General features: G+C 59.5%; 3 protein-coding genes, 1 long non-coding RNA gene and 1 other non-coding gene across 6 annotated transcripts; 3 read left to right on the top strand and 2 right to left on the bottom strand.

The window, feature by feature from the left end:
• Nucleotides 1–940: 940 nt before the first annotated feature.
• INTS5 (integrator complex subunit 5) lies at nt 941–6,133 on the bottom strand. Its single transcript, XM_030570113.1, has 2 exons — nt 6,006–6,133; nt 941–4,845 (listed from the first exon to the last, which is right to left on the bottom strand). Exons 1-2 carry the CDS (start codon nt 6,086–6,088, stop codon nt 2,046–2,048), a joined length of 2,883 nt encoding a protein of 960 aa, XP_030425973.1. The 5' UTR covers nt 6,089–6,133; the 3' UTR covers nt 941–2,045.
• A 1,746-nt stretch (nt 6,134–7,879) lies between these two features.
• On the bottom strand, nt 7,880–10,257 carry C7H11orf98 (chromosome 7 C11orf98 homolog). Of its 2 annotated transcripts, none has more exons than XM_030570115.1 (4): nt 10,114–10,257; nt 9,297–9,421; nt 8,807–8,904; nt 7,880–8,338 (listed from the first exon to the last, which is right to left on the bottom strand). In XM_030570115.1, the coding sequence occupies exons 1-4, from the start codon at nt 10,255–10,257 to the stop codon at nt 8,217–8,219; spliced, it is 489 nt and encodes a 162-aa protein (XP_030425975.1). In that variant the 3' UTR covers nt 7,880–8,216. The 2 variants fall into 2 exon arrangements, with proteins under 2 accessions (XP_030425975.1, XP_030425974.1); XM_030570114.1 differs by having other exon boundaries at nt 7,880–8,365; nt 10,114–10,239.
• Nucleotides 10,258–10,432: 175 nt separating this feature from the next.
• LOC115654819 lies at nt 10,433–11,915 on the top strand. The gene is made up of 2 exons (XR_004001275.1): nt 10,433–10,527; nt 10,918–11,915. It is a non-coding gene; the product is annotated as an uncharacterized LOC115654819 (long non-coding RNA).
• LOC115655681 lies at nt 10,620–10,769 on the top strand. The gene has a single exon (XR_004001467.1). It is a non-coding gene; the product is annotated as a small nucleolar RNA SNORA57 (small nucleolar RNA).
• A 429-nt stretch (nt 11,916–12,344) lies between the features above and the next one.
• CSKMT (citrate synthase lysine methyltransferase) lies at nt 12,345–14,740 on the top strand. Its single transcript, XM_030569506.1, has 2 exons — nt 12,345–12,494; nt 13,833–14,740. The coding sequence occupies exons 1-2, from the start codon at nt 12,419–12,421 to the stop codon at nt 14,519–14,521; spliced, it is 765 nt and encodes a 254-aa protein (XP_030425366.1). The 5' UTR covers nt 12,345–12,418; the 3' UTR covers nt 14,522–14,740.
• The last annotated feature ends 242 nt before the right edge of the window (nt 14,741–14,982 follow it).

The following is a 14,982-nucleotide window of genomic DNA, read 5'->3' as shown; positions in this document are numbered from 1 at the left end:
CCCCATTGGGCGGCGCGGCCTGAGCCCCTCCCCCGCCGCCCAGCCTCGTTGCTGAATTATTCGGAGAGGCCCCGCCCCGTCTATGAATGTTAATGAGCGTCGGCCCCGGCCGCTCGTGCGCGGAGGTCCCCGCGCTACAGCCGGATGCTCCGGGCCCCGGGCCCCGGGCCAAGGTGACGCTCAGCGGCTGCTGCCCGAGCCCGGCCCTGCTCCGTCCGGCCTGAGCGCTGGGGGCGGCCCCGAGCTGGGGCAGCGCTTGGCGCTCCCGCAGGGTCCCCCTCACGCCCAGAGCCTCCAGCTCCAGCAATGCTGAGGGGGCCCGAAGAGGCAGCTGGGGCAGAATCAGATCGGGACATCTGGTCATCCTAGCCCTGAGCCAGACACGCAGGGGCTCAGCCCAGAGGCAGGAAACAGACGTGGCTCAGTCGTAGCGGGAGGAGGGGGCTTCTGGTGCCATACACACACAGTCCCCCATGTACCTTGCCACATGCCTACCCCCCCTCACCCCTGTGATCACACAGCCAGTGCGAGCCAGAGCTGGGAACAGAACCCAGGATCCTGCCCCCCACCCCATCACATTTGCTCGGGGGCGGCTCCAGGCCTCAGCACGCCAAGCGCATGCTTGGGGCGGCATGCCACAGGGGGCGCTCTGCTGGTCACCAGGAGGGCAGCAGGCAGGGTGCCTTCAGCAGCATCCCTGCGGAGGTCCACTGGTCCCGCGGCTCCACTGAAGCCATGGGACCAGCGGACCTTCCGCAGGCACACCTGCGGGAGGTCCCCGGAGCCGCAGGACCGGCAAGCAGCAGAGCGCCCCCTGTGGCATGACACTGTGCTTGGGGCCACGAAATGTCTAGAGCCACCCCTGCATCTGCTGGCAACACATCCAGTCACAACCCCAACCCACTCACACCCAGTCCATGTGCACACCTCTCTCAAACACAGAGGCCCTCAACATATCTCTACTCCTCTGCTATAACTTCCTCAACCCCCAAGCTGCAGGTCCTGGGGCCTTACCCTCCCCCCCCCAACACCAACTGCAGGGGCAACAGTCCCTTCTCAGTCTTTATTTTGAAAAGGAGAAGGAATTGGCAAAGGCGACAGCAGATTGAGCTGTGTGGGATGTGGCACCCCTTTGTCCCCCTGAATAGCTGGAGTCTTCAGACAATTCCTGTTCCTTTGATCCCAAAGCAGGATGTGGTTGCCGGCCATGACAATAGAGAGATGGTTCCCGGAGGAGATTGAGCCAGGCTGCCCCAGCACACAGCCCCTGCTATCCACAGCAGAGCCCATCCAACAGTGGTAGATGGAGGTGGAGGCTGGTTTTGACCCCTGAGTGTCTACCCTCTGTTGAGAGCCCCTTGTCCATAGCAGCTCTAAAAACCGAGCAGGAACAGAATCCACCCAGGCCTGGCTCAGCAGCACCAGGGAGTGTGGGGAGAAGGTGGGCTGGAGCAGAAATACTCAACACATCTGCATCCCCCACTTCCAACCCCCCACCAGTTTCTCTAGCTGGGTCCCAGGGCAAAGACATGACTTTATGGCCCTGCTGTAACCCCCCCCACAGGGTGTGGGGAGACAAGAGCCCAGCAGCCTGGGAGCACTTGCAGTGAGCTGATGGGGCCTTGGGACCTGCTGAGCATGCTCAGTGCTTCACTGTGGGTGGCCCAGGGTCCTTCACTACTCCAGGGCAGCCCAAACCTAGGCCATCAAGCCCCTTGGAACCAAAACTAAAGCTCCCAGTCCCTGAGAGAAACTGACAAGAGGGTGGAGTTTCCCCAGTGCCAGCTGCGCCAGCTCCTGCCTGCAGCTCCAGGGACTATGTGGGAGGTGCTGTGACCTCCTCACTGAACCCTAGGAGAATATTAGTTAGGTTTTTTTTTACACCAATTAAAGAGTCAAATGTCCCATCCCCCTCACTCAAGCAGCCACTGCAGTGTCTTAGGAGTGGGGCAGGAGCTAAATCTGGGACCGTCCTGAGATGGCAGAGGTGGCTGTGCCCTGGGACGTGGGAGAAGTCCAGGACTGTCCTAATATGTGGGGCAGTGCTAGGTCTGGAAGCGCCCTGACAGCAGCCCCAGGCGGTCGATATTCTTGTGAAGCACACTGTGCAGCACGCAGAGATACTTCCCAACATCACAGTCACGGGAGAAGTCACGGAAGAAAAGCCCCTTATCGGCCTGGAAGGTGAACTTCTGGGGCAGGGGGCTGTTGTCTCGCATGTAGTCCCAGACGCTCAGCAGCAGCAGATGCACCTCAAAGGGCGCCAGCTGATGGAAGATCTCATGCATGTTGCCAAGCACTGGTGGCAGCAGAGAGCCCTCGGCCATGCAGGCCACCAGGGCACAGGAGGCATGCAGGTGCCACGGTGAGCTGGTGGTGTCACCGTGACGCGAGGCCTCCCAGTGGGCCATGAGGGTGGCTAGCAGGCCACGCAACAGCACGGAGCAGTAGCACAGGGCTGGGGGGCCAGCTGCCACCAGCCGCAGCAGCTGGAAGAGCAGCGGGTTGTCACGGAAACGCCGGCAGATTTGGATGTCGCGCTCCACTGTGCTGCGGGTGTGCTCCTCGGGCGGCCAGCCCAGCTCACTGTTGGTGACATCGGGGCAGATGCTCTCCACCAGCACCACAGCCACTGCCTTGGCTGCCTCGGGGTTGACAGCTGCTGTCTGGGCCAGGGGTTCAGGCGCACCATAGCACCCGCCCCGGCAGCAGCGCAGCAGCAGGCTCAGGAAGTTCTGGACATTGTGCACAATCTCCTCAGGCTCCTGCTGCCGGGCGGGCTGGGGTGGCTTCAGCCCACGCCCAATCACCCCGGCATGAAATACTGACCACACACTGCCAGAGAAGTTGACGGCAGTCGTGAAGCGCCGGTTGATGTCCAACAGGGAGATCCTGGTGCCTTCCAGGCTGGCGTCATCCCCAGCAGGCGGCTTGGCCAGGCCTCCAAAGAGCTCAGCATTCCCTGGGTGCAGGGCTCCCTCCACCAGCTGCTGCAGGATGGCCTTCATGGCAGCTGGAGAGGCCCCACTAAGACGAGAGAGCAGCCGGGTGCTGTAGCTGATGCCCGTGGGGCACTGGCGGTGCAGCACTAGGAAGAACTGGTGCACAGCTGAACGGATGATGACAAGCAAGTGAGCCGGCCGGATGGCCCGGGGCAAGGGACAGACAGAGAGCAGCAGGGAGGCAGCCTCAGCCACTTCAGGATTGCGATGCAGCAGCAGCTGCCCGAGGTCGTTGAGGTGCAGAGAGAGGACAGTCCCTAGCTGGGTGCTCATGGAGGCAGGGCCCTCTCCCTCCCACTGCACAATCAGGGCCAGGTTGTGGAACAGCTGCACCATGTGCTGCTCCGACAGCCCCCCCGTGTGGATCTGGCACACGCACTTCTTGACAGTGGCTGGCAGCAGGTCGCTCATGCAGGAGCTCAGCACAGCGTAGAGCTGCGTGGCCAGGCCCAGTTCCTCCTGGCTCCGGGCCAGCGTGAGCAGGTAGAAAAGGGCATCTGTGGCGCAGCTGGGGGTGCAGTAGACTGAGAGGAGCCCCAGCAGCTGGTGCTGCCACAGGAAGCGCTTGCGCTCTAGCCGCAGTGTCTCCACACACAGCTCCCGCACGTGGCCCTTCAGCTCATCAAGGAAGGGCACAGCCCGGGGTGGGGCATCTCCCAGGCTTGCCGAGCCCCGGTTGTACACCAGCTTCTGCAGGTTGAGCAGCAACAGCTGGATGATGCGGTCACAGGCCTCACGCACGCTGTCATGGACAGCCAGCCCTGGCGTGGTGATGACCGAGGCTGGCATGGCCGTGTTGACCAGGAACTGCAGGATACGGTAGGCCCCTGCTGACGTCTGGCAGATGAGATGCACTACTATGCTCACCATGTTCTCCAGATCCTCGCGGGGCAGTGCAGCGAAGTGCTGGTGCAGCTGGCTCAGCACGCTCGGCCTGAGGGAGTCCACCAGTTCAGAGGAGATGGTCCCCAGCAGCATGGGCGACATGACGGCCAGCTGCAGCAGGAAGGGCACTGTTGCTTTCTGCTGCTGGTCACGCACAGGGCCTAGGCTCTCGTGGAACATCCGCAGCAGCTCCTGCTTGATGCTGTCTGAGTGGCGTGAGGCCAGGTGGCCCAGGATGCCCACCACCGAGGCAATCTTGGGCACCCGCTTGTCAGCAGCAGTGGGGAAGAGCAGGTCAACAGGGGCTGCCCCGTGGACGCAGAAGTCTTTGAGGCCGCAGGAGAGGACACGGCTGATGATGGTGTTGGGGAAAGAGGAGCCAATGTGAGCCACTACCCAGTCGAAGTGCGGAGAATGCTGCACTGAGGTGTCCAGCAGGGCATCCACACAGGCATCGGGGCAGGTACTGATCATGGAGGACAGGCACTGGGTGTAGATGTCCATCAGCGTCCGAGTGGCCTTACACGACATCCACAGCTGCAGCAGCTCATTGAGGCTGGAGGCGTGGGGCACACCGTGCCGCCCTGCGTACTTGCTGCTCAGCTGCCCCATCAGGTCTATGGACCAGGCTGAGACCACAGGTGCCCAGGCCTTCGGGTTCATGCGGACAAACTCAGACAGCACATTCTGGATCTCCTGCACAACGTCATCCAGGTTGGGCCCCGGAGTCCGCCTGGCACCCAGCCCCGCCTCACTGCTCTCCAGCTCCAACAGGTAGGTGCAGACATACTCATCAAAGACATTGCGCAGATGGTCCAGCACGGCACTGCGCGCAGGGGGCAGGCTGCGCAGCAGCAGGATGGCACAGCGGGCATGTTCCTTGATGGTCAATTTGTTACCATGCACAGGGTCCACACCGCTCAGGAAGGCTTTGATCTCCTGGGCCAGCTCCTGGGAACTGAGCAAGAGGGGGAAGCACAGATAGCATCAGGCTGCAAGCAGGGATGTATGTTGCAACCTCCCTTGAGGCCTGGATCCCAAGTCTCATCACCAGCACACATGCTATCGGGGGCGGGGGGGATGGGAGTATCTAGTGGGTAGGGCACTTGACTCAGAACCTGGAAACCTGGGTTCTGTTCCTAGCTACAGTGGGGATGAAAAGGGTGCCATAGAGATGAGTGAGCGTGGGGCACCCAAATATTGCAGAGATGGAGAATATATACATATCTAGATAGCAGCCTGACATCCCAGAAGGATTCTGAGCTCTGGAGCACAAGATGTGGGACCCCAAAATTCACTCCCACATGGGTTTAGCACCTGGAGGTTTGGGGGGGCCCCACTACACTGGGGGGGTGGGCACAGAGAGAGGGAGAGCAGGCCCAAGGATTCTGGAGTGGCTGCCAGTCATTCATCCTATGAAGGGGTCGACAGCCTGCAGTTCCTTTTCTAATGCATTAGGGAGTCCATTATAACATGGATGGTATCCTACAGCCCACTGGGGCTGTGCTTTAAACCTTTCTCCCCCAACATCAAGCAGCACCTGATGACCCAGGAGAGAGCAGACCTATAAAGCTATCATGGGGCTCCAGGACTTAGAGAAGAAGGGGATTTCAGGAAGGGACTGTGATCAGTCCCTACCTGGTAGGGAGGTACCTTGCTGGGGCAGTTGGGTGGCCTGGTCAGATGAGTTGCGGGCCTCCAAAACCTGGAGAAAGGGGAATTTGCTGCTTGGGAAGTCCCTGCCAAGCAGCAGAGGGGCCATGGGGGCTCTAGCTGGGGATCAAATTCCCAGGGTAGAGGTAGGGATTATTGGGCTCCAGGTGAAGGGGGCAGTGGGGATTTCCTGCTGGGCAGCTGGAGGGAAAGGGTCCCTGCTCCTGGGAGGTGGGATCTGGTCAGGGAGGGGTGTGGGGAAGGAGGAAGGGTGATGGGCTCAGGACCCCAGACGAGAGGTCCCTGTGACGGGCTCTGCCAGGGTCCTAGCGTGAGCTCCCTGTGGGAGGGGTTGTGGCGCTGGAGGTTTCGCCATGGGGCATCCTCGTTCCTGGGGTTCCCAGGGAGAGATCCCTGCCCGGGGGGGGGGGCTGTGGGGCTCAAGGCCTCGGGGGCTCCCGGTACCTGAGCAGCGGGTGGGCCCCGTGAGCCGGGTTCTGGGGCGGCCCTGGCGGCGCCGCCCCCGGGGGGTCGCACAGCGCTGACATCCCGGGCCAGGGGGTCCCGGCGCCAGCACCCAGGCTCGCTCCGCGCCTGCGCACCGGGGGAAGGTGTCACAGCGAAACGGGCCCTCCCGCAGCCGGTGCCCGATATGAAGGTTCCTGCCCCGTTACGCTGGGGAAATGATGCTCAGGCCAGGGAGGGTGCGAGGTTGGTGGAAATGGGCTGGATGGGGTGTCTCACTAGGGAATGGATTTGGGAATCTGGCTGACAGGCTGGATGCTGAGCTGGGGGCCAGGCTATGGGGAGATGATCAGCTGGGGGGACTTGGAAGTGGGTCCTGCACTGGAGATTTGCCATGTTCTGAATTGTGGGAAGGGAGACTGTGAGGTTGGTGGTGAGTTCGGGGTGCTACAGGATTCTTTGCTTGGTCTGGACTGGAGACTGAGCAGAAATTTAGGCTGGAGACATCTAAGCTGTGTTGGGTTCCCATGTGAAAGGTTTTCACTTTTGAGTGTCTCCTCCATCCCCTAGCACAGAACGGTTTGTGCCAAACACATGCTAGGTCTGGCAGCAAGGCTAGAACAGAGGGACAGCCTGGATCCCCAAGATACCACTACCTCCCTCCAGCGCTGGGACAGCCAGTATAGGTTCCTTCCACCCCAAGTCCCCTCAGGACATTGCCAAAGGACCTGCCCTCCCAATTGGGACAGTAAAGCACATGCCTATCCCTAGAGCCCTGCAAATATCTGCTTTAGATCCAGAGATATCTGCATCCATGGATGTGGTTGTATTGTTTGCCATCTTTTGGATCCTAATTTTTGTATCTGTGCAGGGCTCTACCTATCCCCCTGCCACCCATAGAAGCTTTGTCAGTGACTAATGAATGCAGGAGCGGGGTTGGGGTTCTGAGCTGGTTGATATGGCCCCTTTAGGCCAGCATCCTGCCTCATTCATGCACCAGTAGTGATCCCTCAGTCTCTTGTCTCCAGCAGCAAGATCCCTGTTGATTTAGATAATGCATAGCATGTTGCACCCACTGGGCAATCCTGCCTGTAGGCTTAGTGGGGAACATCTTGGCACTGCCTTGACCCAGTTTGATGCTGTTAGTGGCAATAATAATACATCACGCCCCTCTTTACCCCAGGTGTGATACCCAGTTTCAGTCATGCACCCCTACCACCTCATACAGACTGTCCAGTCCAGCAGTAACTGTACGGTAGGAGCTTCCTTGACCTCTTCCCACAGTTCCTCTTGACCCCTCACCCCTTAGTGTATGATATGCCCTCTGCATTTGGGCAGCATCCCCTTCTGCCAAGGAAACCATCATGCCAGCACGAAACTCAGCACATTCCCTGAGTCTGCTTATTGCTAACCGGGGCTGGAGAAGTTTCCCTGGGTGTTCAGCCAATAAAGGGAACAGGCTCCCTGCTGCACCTGGTCATGGCTGTACTAAGACAACTGTGAGCTTCCCAACAGACACTCACAGCACAGTCAGCCCCTCCACCAGGAGGAGCCCTCCCGATGCTCAACCTGAAGGGGAATGACCCACCACAACCACTGCCCTGCAACCCACCTAGCCCAGCTCAGTTCCTATCTCCTAAAGGCCAAGCAGAAGGAGACTATTCATTACCAAAAAAGCCCCTCCCACCCTTGCTTGTCCCTCTAGGAGTCCAGCCAGAGGGAGATGGTAACTCCAAAGGTGGTTCATTTCACACACGGACACTGTCCCCTTCCCTCCCGCAAACAAAGCTTGACTTACAGCTGCCATGCTGAGCACAGACTGCTGGGATGAGGGGCACAATGGAACAGCCACAAAGGCAGCAGCACAAACAAGCTGAGGTGCCAAGTGCCTCTGGCCCCACAGAGGGACCAGCCATGATTTTATTTCTTTCACAGGATACCACTGGGTCACATGTCAAAGCCCCAGTTCAGCCAGTCACTTCTCACATAGATGGGATTGGCGTTGCTTCAGCTCTAGAAAAGCAGATAGAGGCCAGAGATGCTGGGAGCTGACCATTCATTCAGGATCTGGCACAGAGTAGAGCCAGGAGAATGAGAGCAAGACACTGTCTGCCCCAAGAATCCTGGAAAGGAGGCTGGAAAGTCACAGAGCTGCAGGCCTCAACGCAGCAAGCAAGGGTGGGGCAGATTCCAAGTTCTGGAGTCGGTGGTTCAGCTGTCCAGTCCTGGCCCAGCCTCTGCTTCCTTCATCTCCACGTCTTGGGAGGCTGCAGGTTTCTTCCTCCTGCCACTGCCAGTGATTTTTTTTGTCTGTGCCAGGTTAACAGCTTCAGCTTTGCCCAAGAGAAAAGGAAATTCATCTGTGCGCATATAACAGTAGTGTAATCCCTGTCACGCTGCACATAGCCCGGCCAAGATGTGATGGCCCCCTCACAGAGAAGAAATTATTATCCCCACTGGACAGACTAAGAACTGAGGCTCAAAGAGATGAAGTGACTCCTCCAAAGCCATACAGGGAGTCTGTGGTGGAGGCAGGAATTTGATCCCATCCCACCTATGGCCCAGTCCAGCATCCATAATGCTGGATTAGCCAGGAAGCCCCAGAAGGTTCTGGGGGTTGTGGGCATCATGAGATTTTAGGAGCTGGAAGACCCTGAGCCCTGCCCCCTCTACAAAGCAGTCTATCCATCCCTACTCTTAGCTTCATTTGCCCCCTTTGGGTTACTCACTCATTTCAGGACCCTGACCACACACACCCTCCCTCCCCCAAACCCCATGGGTTACAGCCAAGAAGGGGTTACCTTGCATGGTGGCTTTCTCCTTGGCAGCATGACGGATCTGCTTCATCAGCTTCCTTCGCTTCTTCCCTGAGAGGGTGATGTTGGCTCGCGAGCTGGAACTGTGGGGGGAGATACCCAAAGCCATATTACACCCAGACACGGGGTAGAAGCCAGGAGAAGCAGCTGAATCAGCAGCCTCTACTACTTCCCAGCTGCAGGAGCTCACTGGAGTCCAGTGGTAACAGGGAGAGCTGCATGTTAAAACCACAGACTCCACTCCCTTCCCAGAGCTGGGAACAGAACCCAAGAGCCTTGGATCCCAGGGCCCCCTGCTCTAACCACTAGACCCCAAAGCTCTCCCAAAGCTGGGGATAGAATCCAAGTGTCTGAAGAGATGGTGAGGCCTGAATGTTTCTTGGGGCCGCTGAGCTTATTCTGAGCTGGGATAGTTAAATGCCCTTCCCTCGCCCTCCGTCTCAGAGTAGTATTTGGATCCTCTGGGGGGACTCACGCACGCTTCTTCAGGTGGTGGATGGTGATCAGCCCCTTGTCCACCACAGCTCCTGTGATCCGATGCTTCCTTCTTTTCTCTTTGCTTAAAACCCGACGTCTTTTGAAGAGGTTTTTCTTCAGCTCCTATGGAGGAAAGACACAAGGCTCTTAACTCACCACCTGGCACCAGTAGCACCTCTGGAGCAGCCAAGGGGCTAGGAAACCCCAGGTGGAAGGTAGGGAGAGGGGCACAGGACACAAAGCCACAGACCCAGCAAAACAGTACAGAATCCAGATCATAATACATTTAGCAAATGACAATGCAGGAGGAGGGAAGGTCTGATGGTCACCAGCTTGTTGGGAGTCAGAGAGAATTTGGGAGTTGGTAAGAAATAAAATCCTCCACCCCCACCCGTTTTCAACCCAGGGTTGGGGGAGGCAGGGAGCAAGGGCCTGGGGCTCAGCACCGCAGAAGCACCATAGAACACGTGTGGGGGAAAAGGGTGACGGGGCTGGTATCCCAAGGAGACAATACGTTTCAGAACTGGGGATCAGGGTGTACAATTTCCGGGGGGGGGGGCACTCAAAGACAAGATAATGGGAAGGAAGAACCCGCCAAAGAGGATCTGAGGAGCGACTGGGCATGACGCAAATGGAGAGGCAGGGCCGAGTTATGGAGGCGCCATAGAGAGGAACCACAGGGGATGGTTTGAGGCCACGAGGGGAATCCCATACAAGACCCATGAGAGACTGGATGATTATGGGGACTGGGAGGGCACCGGGTGGGGTACCCTGCGGAGGGCCCCGGGGGTAGGGCTGGGGTGGCTCTCAGTCACCGTTCGGGGCCGGTTGATTTTCCCTCCTGGGGTCCCCATGCTGCACCCACGTGGGCCTGGTCTCGCAGTCCCCGACGAAAGCACTTCCGGGTCCTGGAAGGTTACACTCCATGATGTGATCGTCACACTTGTCTTCCGGTTCATTCCTCCCGCCTCCCCCAGACACGTGTCCTACCTTCGTCTGGCCGCGCTGGGGATTTGAATTCGCAACGCCTTCTCTGATTGGGTCGAGCCGGATACAGCTCACTGATTGGGAGGCCGACTGGCCAGTCACAACGCAGGTGCATTAGACCACGCCCCTGCCCCGGCACGTGGAGTCCCTCCCTGGCCTGCCTTACAAGCAGCCGGGATAGGGCGTAAGGCACACGCGCTACGTTTCTAGTGAGAATTTTTCGCCTGATCTGGGGCTCTGAGGTGAGAGCGGTGACTGGTTGGGGCTCGGAACGGGGACAGCTAGTGGTGGCTGGATATCGAGAAGCACCGTTCTGGGGGGTCCTAGGGCGGCGCCTCCTTTTCTTGGCAGGCCCGGGCGGTGCGGTGCCCGGCTCTGTAATGCTCCGGAGGCAGAGGAAGGGGATCCCATCCCCCCGGTGTTCTGTCTTCGGTGCCAGCGGCTTCCCCGTCTGCTGGTTCTATCCTCAAGCACCGGGACACGCGGCTGCGGCCCCGCGGGGAGGCTGTTTGCCTGGCTAGAGGGCTCTCCTGGGGGGTGGGGGTAAGGCTCTGTGCTAGCGGTTGGAGGAGGCTGGCCCTGGTGACAGATCGTGGGGAAAGTGTTTCTTACAATCTTTTTTTCCTTCTCAGGCTCCCGCAGGGCGGGAGGACTCAGCTCTACTCTTGTCGCTAGAGCGCACTGGCGCTTGGGCTTGAAACCAGACACGACGTTATTGCAACCTTCTCTCTAGATCTGCTCTGCTGCCTCTGGGAGACCTGCTGCCTAACGACGGTTTGGGAGTGATTCTGTGGGTGTGAATGTCTGCACTCTTCCTCCTATGCCCCGGGGCTGTCAGCTTCTATGGCAGGGACCCCTCCTCTCTAAGGTGCCTGGCATAGTGTCCCTGATCCTCATGCAAATAGCACCTAGCTTGGCTTACAACTGGCCCCATGCGGTTTGGGCTCTAACTTGAGCTCAGTGGGAGGGGTGGAATTAATACCCCTTTCAGGGGGCTGATGATGGGCCTAGGGATGCTGAGCCCACATGAATTAATGGGACTGGTTCTTAAGTGCCCAAGTAGTTTGAAAATGGGATATTGGGCTTCTGTGTCACATAGCCCTTTTGAAAATGTGCCCGTCTCTCTGTGGAAGAGCTAATGCTCCAGGTCCAATATGACACCGATATGAGGCAGGTAACTGTTCAGACTTGTCTGTTTGCACAATTTAGCAAAGAGGTCCTGGATTTCACCAGCTTTGTTTCTATTTGGCTTACCTCTGTTGTGCAGAGGAGAGTGTTAAGGGAAGTTGCTTTTAAAACGGGTGAGGTGTTCTAGTTTGAAGTAGTGCAAGTCTTTGCGTAGGCGGGCTTGTGGGGTGGGGGCTGAGCCGGAGTTCTGTCTGGAGGGGGCAGTGCAGCCTACTGGAGAGACTTCTGCATTGGGAGTCAGGTGGCCGTGGTTCTATTCTTTGCTCTGTTGCTGAGCGAGCTTGGTAAGTCCCGTTCCCGCCTCCATAGCATGGGGCTTAAAGAGATCCTGACCTTGGCAAAGCAGGTACCTCTGATCAGAAGTGCGGGGGAAGAGGGTGCGTGAACGCCTGGCAGGAAAGCTCACTGATGAACATGCTCTTTGTACTAATAAAGCTTTGAATGGAGTTCCTCTTGTTGGTTGATTTCTGTTTGCGGGATAGGCATGGCGGGGGGGACACTCGTGTTAAAGCGCTGCCTGGCCTCAGCCGTCTCTGCGAGGAGACGTGGTGGAGCCCAAGCTGCCTGAGCGAGGAAAAGATCCCTGTGGAGCTGAACCCTCCTCTGGGGCTATGACCCAGCCACTGGGTCGGCAGGGCTCCCCTGGGGCTGGTTAGACGGCGCAGCTCTTAGGGCGGGTGCTGCCCAGCCAGGGAGTACAGAGGACCCGGCATGAGGCTAATCTCTCCCCGCCCCTCGCTGCTGGTTGCTGTGACCGAAGCCACGTAGCTTCATGGGGGAGGGGAACGTGCGCTCAGGCTCGAGTTACAGCGGCGGGGGGCGGAGCCCAGGGCTGGGTCCTTGAGGGCACGAGCGGCCGGGCCCGGCCTCCCGGAGCGCAGCCGCAGGAAGGGCGCGGGGCAGCCGGGCCCCAAGGCGCCGGAGTCCGGGCTTAGGCCCCGCCACATGGCACTGCTCATGCTCCCCGCGTGGCGCGGCCCGGCCCTGGGGCCCCTGCTCCGGCCGCTCTGCTCCTGGGCAGGTGGGTGCCAACTCCGCGGCGGGGTGATCTAGGGGGCAAAGCCCGCCCCCCCCCCGGCAGGATGGGCTGGGATGCGTCCGGTCCCCACAGTGGGTGCTAGTTCCCCCCGCCAGGGGTCTCCCACGTACTGCGGGGGGCAGAGTGGACTGGGAAGGGCACAGGCAGGTTCGGGGGGGAGGGGCCATGGAGTGAGGGATGGGGGTTCCCAGTCCCATTGGATCAGTTGTAGGGGCAGAAGATGGGGGTCTTTGTCCCATTGGGTTAGAGCATCATGCTGGGGGCAGGGGAGATGAGGTTGGCCCGTGGGGTAAGGCTGGGAGGTATAGGGGAGATAGATTGGGGGGAAGGTGAGAGTCCTGGCCTCATGGGGTCAGGCTGGGGCAGGGAGAGAGTGCCACACAGTTGGGGCCCAGCACTATGAGATCAGCCTAGGGGTGGGGGAGATGGAGATCTCAGCCCTATGGGTAAGGTTAGGGGGTGTGGGAGGAGATGGGATCAGATTGAGGGACAGGTGGGAAGGGTCCTTGCCCTATGGGGTTACTTGGAGAGGTGAGGATCCAGGTCATATGGAGTCAGGCTGGGTTATGATGGGGGAGATGGGCTCAGACTGGGGGGAGGGGTGGTCCTAGCACCATGGGGCCAGTTGGCAGGGGGATCACAGCCCCAGAAATGGCACATTCAGTCTCACTTACCTCATCCCCAGCTCCGCAGCATATGTGGGCTCCATGTAGGGTTGCTCCAAGATCTTTTGTCTCTGTCTGCTGGCTCTAGCAGGGCCACTGAGAGGATTCAGGGGTCTGGCACTTTGGCGGTGGGTCCTGGGGTGGAAGGACCCCCCGCTGTGGGTCTTTGGGATACTTTGGCAGCGGGTCCCAGAGTGAAAGGACCTCGTGCCGCCAAATTGCTGCCGAAGACGGGGAGCGGAAGCAGCTCTGGAGGCCTGGGCCCCATAAGAGTTTTCTGGGGCCCCCCGAGTGAGTGAAGGACCCCGCTCCAGAGGCCCTGAAAAACTCTCGTGGGGGCCCCTGCGGGGCTTGGGGCAAATTGCCCCATTTTTCCTCCCCTCCCCCCCCCCCGGGCAGCCCTGGGCTCCAGGGTGGGGTTGCACCCTCTGCATCACCCAGCCACCCAAGGGGAGTCAGCATGGGTAGCAGGGGCTCTCCAATACCCCTCCATCATAACTCCACAGGGCTGGGATCCAGCCTAGGCCTGAGCTGAGACTGGGCAATCCAGGCTCTATAGAGCTTCAGACCCCTCCCCATTGGCCCTGCTGGGATCTTCTCCCCTCCACCCACCAACTCCCCAGCCCATGGACTGACCCCTCTTTCCTCTTCCCAGATGGCCTGCTCCACAGCATGGCCCAGCCTGGCACATGGGACCGCTTCTACACACAGCAGGACACAGCTGGCACCCCCAGCCATTTCAACTGGTTCTTCGACTACATGGCCATCTCTGGGCTCCTGCTCCCAGCCCTGCGGGGGTGCGGCCCCCCTGAACCCAATCCCAACCCCACTCGCGTGCTCGAAGTCGGCTGTGGCACTTCAGATCTGAGCCTGGGGCTATACCGGGACTCCCCACACCCTGTCCACATCTCCTGTGTGGATGTGTCACCTGTGGCTATCAAGTCTCTTCACCGGCTGCTCCAGGAGGTCCCCCCACCCCGACACCCCCTCTCCCAGCTTCACCTCCATGTAGCTGATGCCACTGACCTTGAGGGGGGTGGCTTTGGGGATGGTTCTTTCCACCTGGTGCTGGACAAGGGCACGTGTGATTCACTGCTGCGCTGCGCCCAGGGGCCAAGCCAGGCCAGGCGGCTGGTGGCCGAGTGCCTCCGGGTGCTGTGCCCTGGGGGCAGCTTGCTGCAGTTTTCAGATGAGGACCCAGATGCCAGAGTCCCTTTCCTGGAGCAGGCTGGGGCACCTGGCGTGACAGTGCAGGAAGTCGGGCACCTTGGTGGCATGTGCTACTATGTCTACACGCTCTGCAGGCCGGCCCTGGAGACACCAACCACTGTGGCACTGAACTAGAAGAACACAGGAGACCCTGGGCTATGGGGCCATGGATATGGGGGTGGGGAATCAGGGACCCTGCCCAAAGGGAGTTTAGGACTGAGGGTGGGGGGGCATTAGGGACTATGGGGATGGTGCCTCCAGCCAGTGTGCCAGGGGACTTCCACAGCAGCATGTGCTCAGGGTGGGGGTGCCCAAGACAGCTGGAGAATCATTAATAAAGGAATTAGCACCTTGCTGGAGTCTGGCTCAGTATTCTATCTCCCTACATCTAGGGGTGGTCACCCCCATTGTGGGCAACTCCCCCCCTTGAACAGCATACTCCTCCTACTGCATCATCTGGGGGCCCTGCACCCCAGATTCAGGTGCCCAGGTATTGCTGCCTCCCTTCCTCCCCACACCTCAAACACCACCTGGGGCTCGGAGAGTGTGGAGCTTGCAGCCCCCGGGAGCCCGGCCCCACTGGGACACTACACCTG

This window comes from Gopherus evgoodei, chromosome 7 (assembly GCF_007399415.2).
Source record: "Gopherus evgoodei ecotype Sinaloan lineage chromosome 7, rGopEvg1_v1.p, whole genome shotgun sequence".
Lineage (NCBI taxonomy): Eukaryota > Metazoa > Chordata > Testudines > Testudinidae > Gopherus > Gopherus evgoodei.
This window is presented reverse-complemented; position numbering and strand designations above follow the sequence as displayed.

What these genes read in the sequence shown, in the direction of transcription:
- INTS5 (XM_030570113.1), bottom strand. Translation starts at nt 6,088, where the DNA reads ATGTCAGCGCTGTGCGACCCCCCGGGGGCGGCGCCGCCAGGGCCGCCC. An exon ending in GGGGCCCACCCGCTGCTCAG is followed by an intron (nt 4,846 to 6,005) that starts GTACCGGGAGCC and finishes CCTCTTGCTCAG; the next exon opens with TTCCCAGGAGCTGGCCCAGG.
- CSKMT (XM_030569506.1), top strand. Translation starts at nt 12,419, where the DNA reads ATGGCACTGCTCATGCTCCCCGCGTGGCGCGGCCCGGCCCTGGGGCCC. An exon ending in GCCGCTCTGCTCCTGGGCAG is followed by an intron (nt 12,495 to 13,832) that starts GTGGGTGCCAAC and finishes TCCTCTTCCCAG; the next exon opens with ATGGCCTGCTCCACAGCATG.
- C7H11orf98 (XM_030570115.1), bottom strand. Translation starts at nt 10,257, where the DNA reads ATGAACCGGAAGACAAGTGTGACGATCACATCATGGAGTGTAACCTTC. An exon ending in CACCACCTGAAGAAGCGTGC is followed by an intron (nt 8,905 to 9,296) that starts GTGAGTCCCCCC and finishes CTCCCCCCACAG; the next exon opens with TTCCAGCTCGCGAGCCAACA. An exon ending in GGAGAAAGCCACCATGCAAG is followed by an intron (nt 8,339 to 8,806) that starts GTAACCCCTTCT and finishes TCTTGGGCAAAG; the next exon opens with CTGAAGCTGTTAACCTGGCA.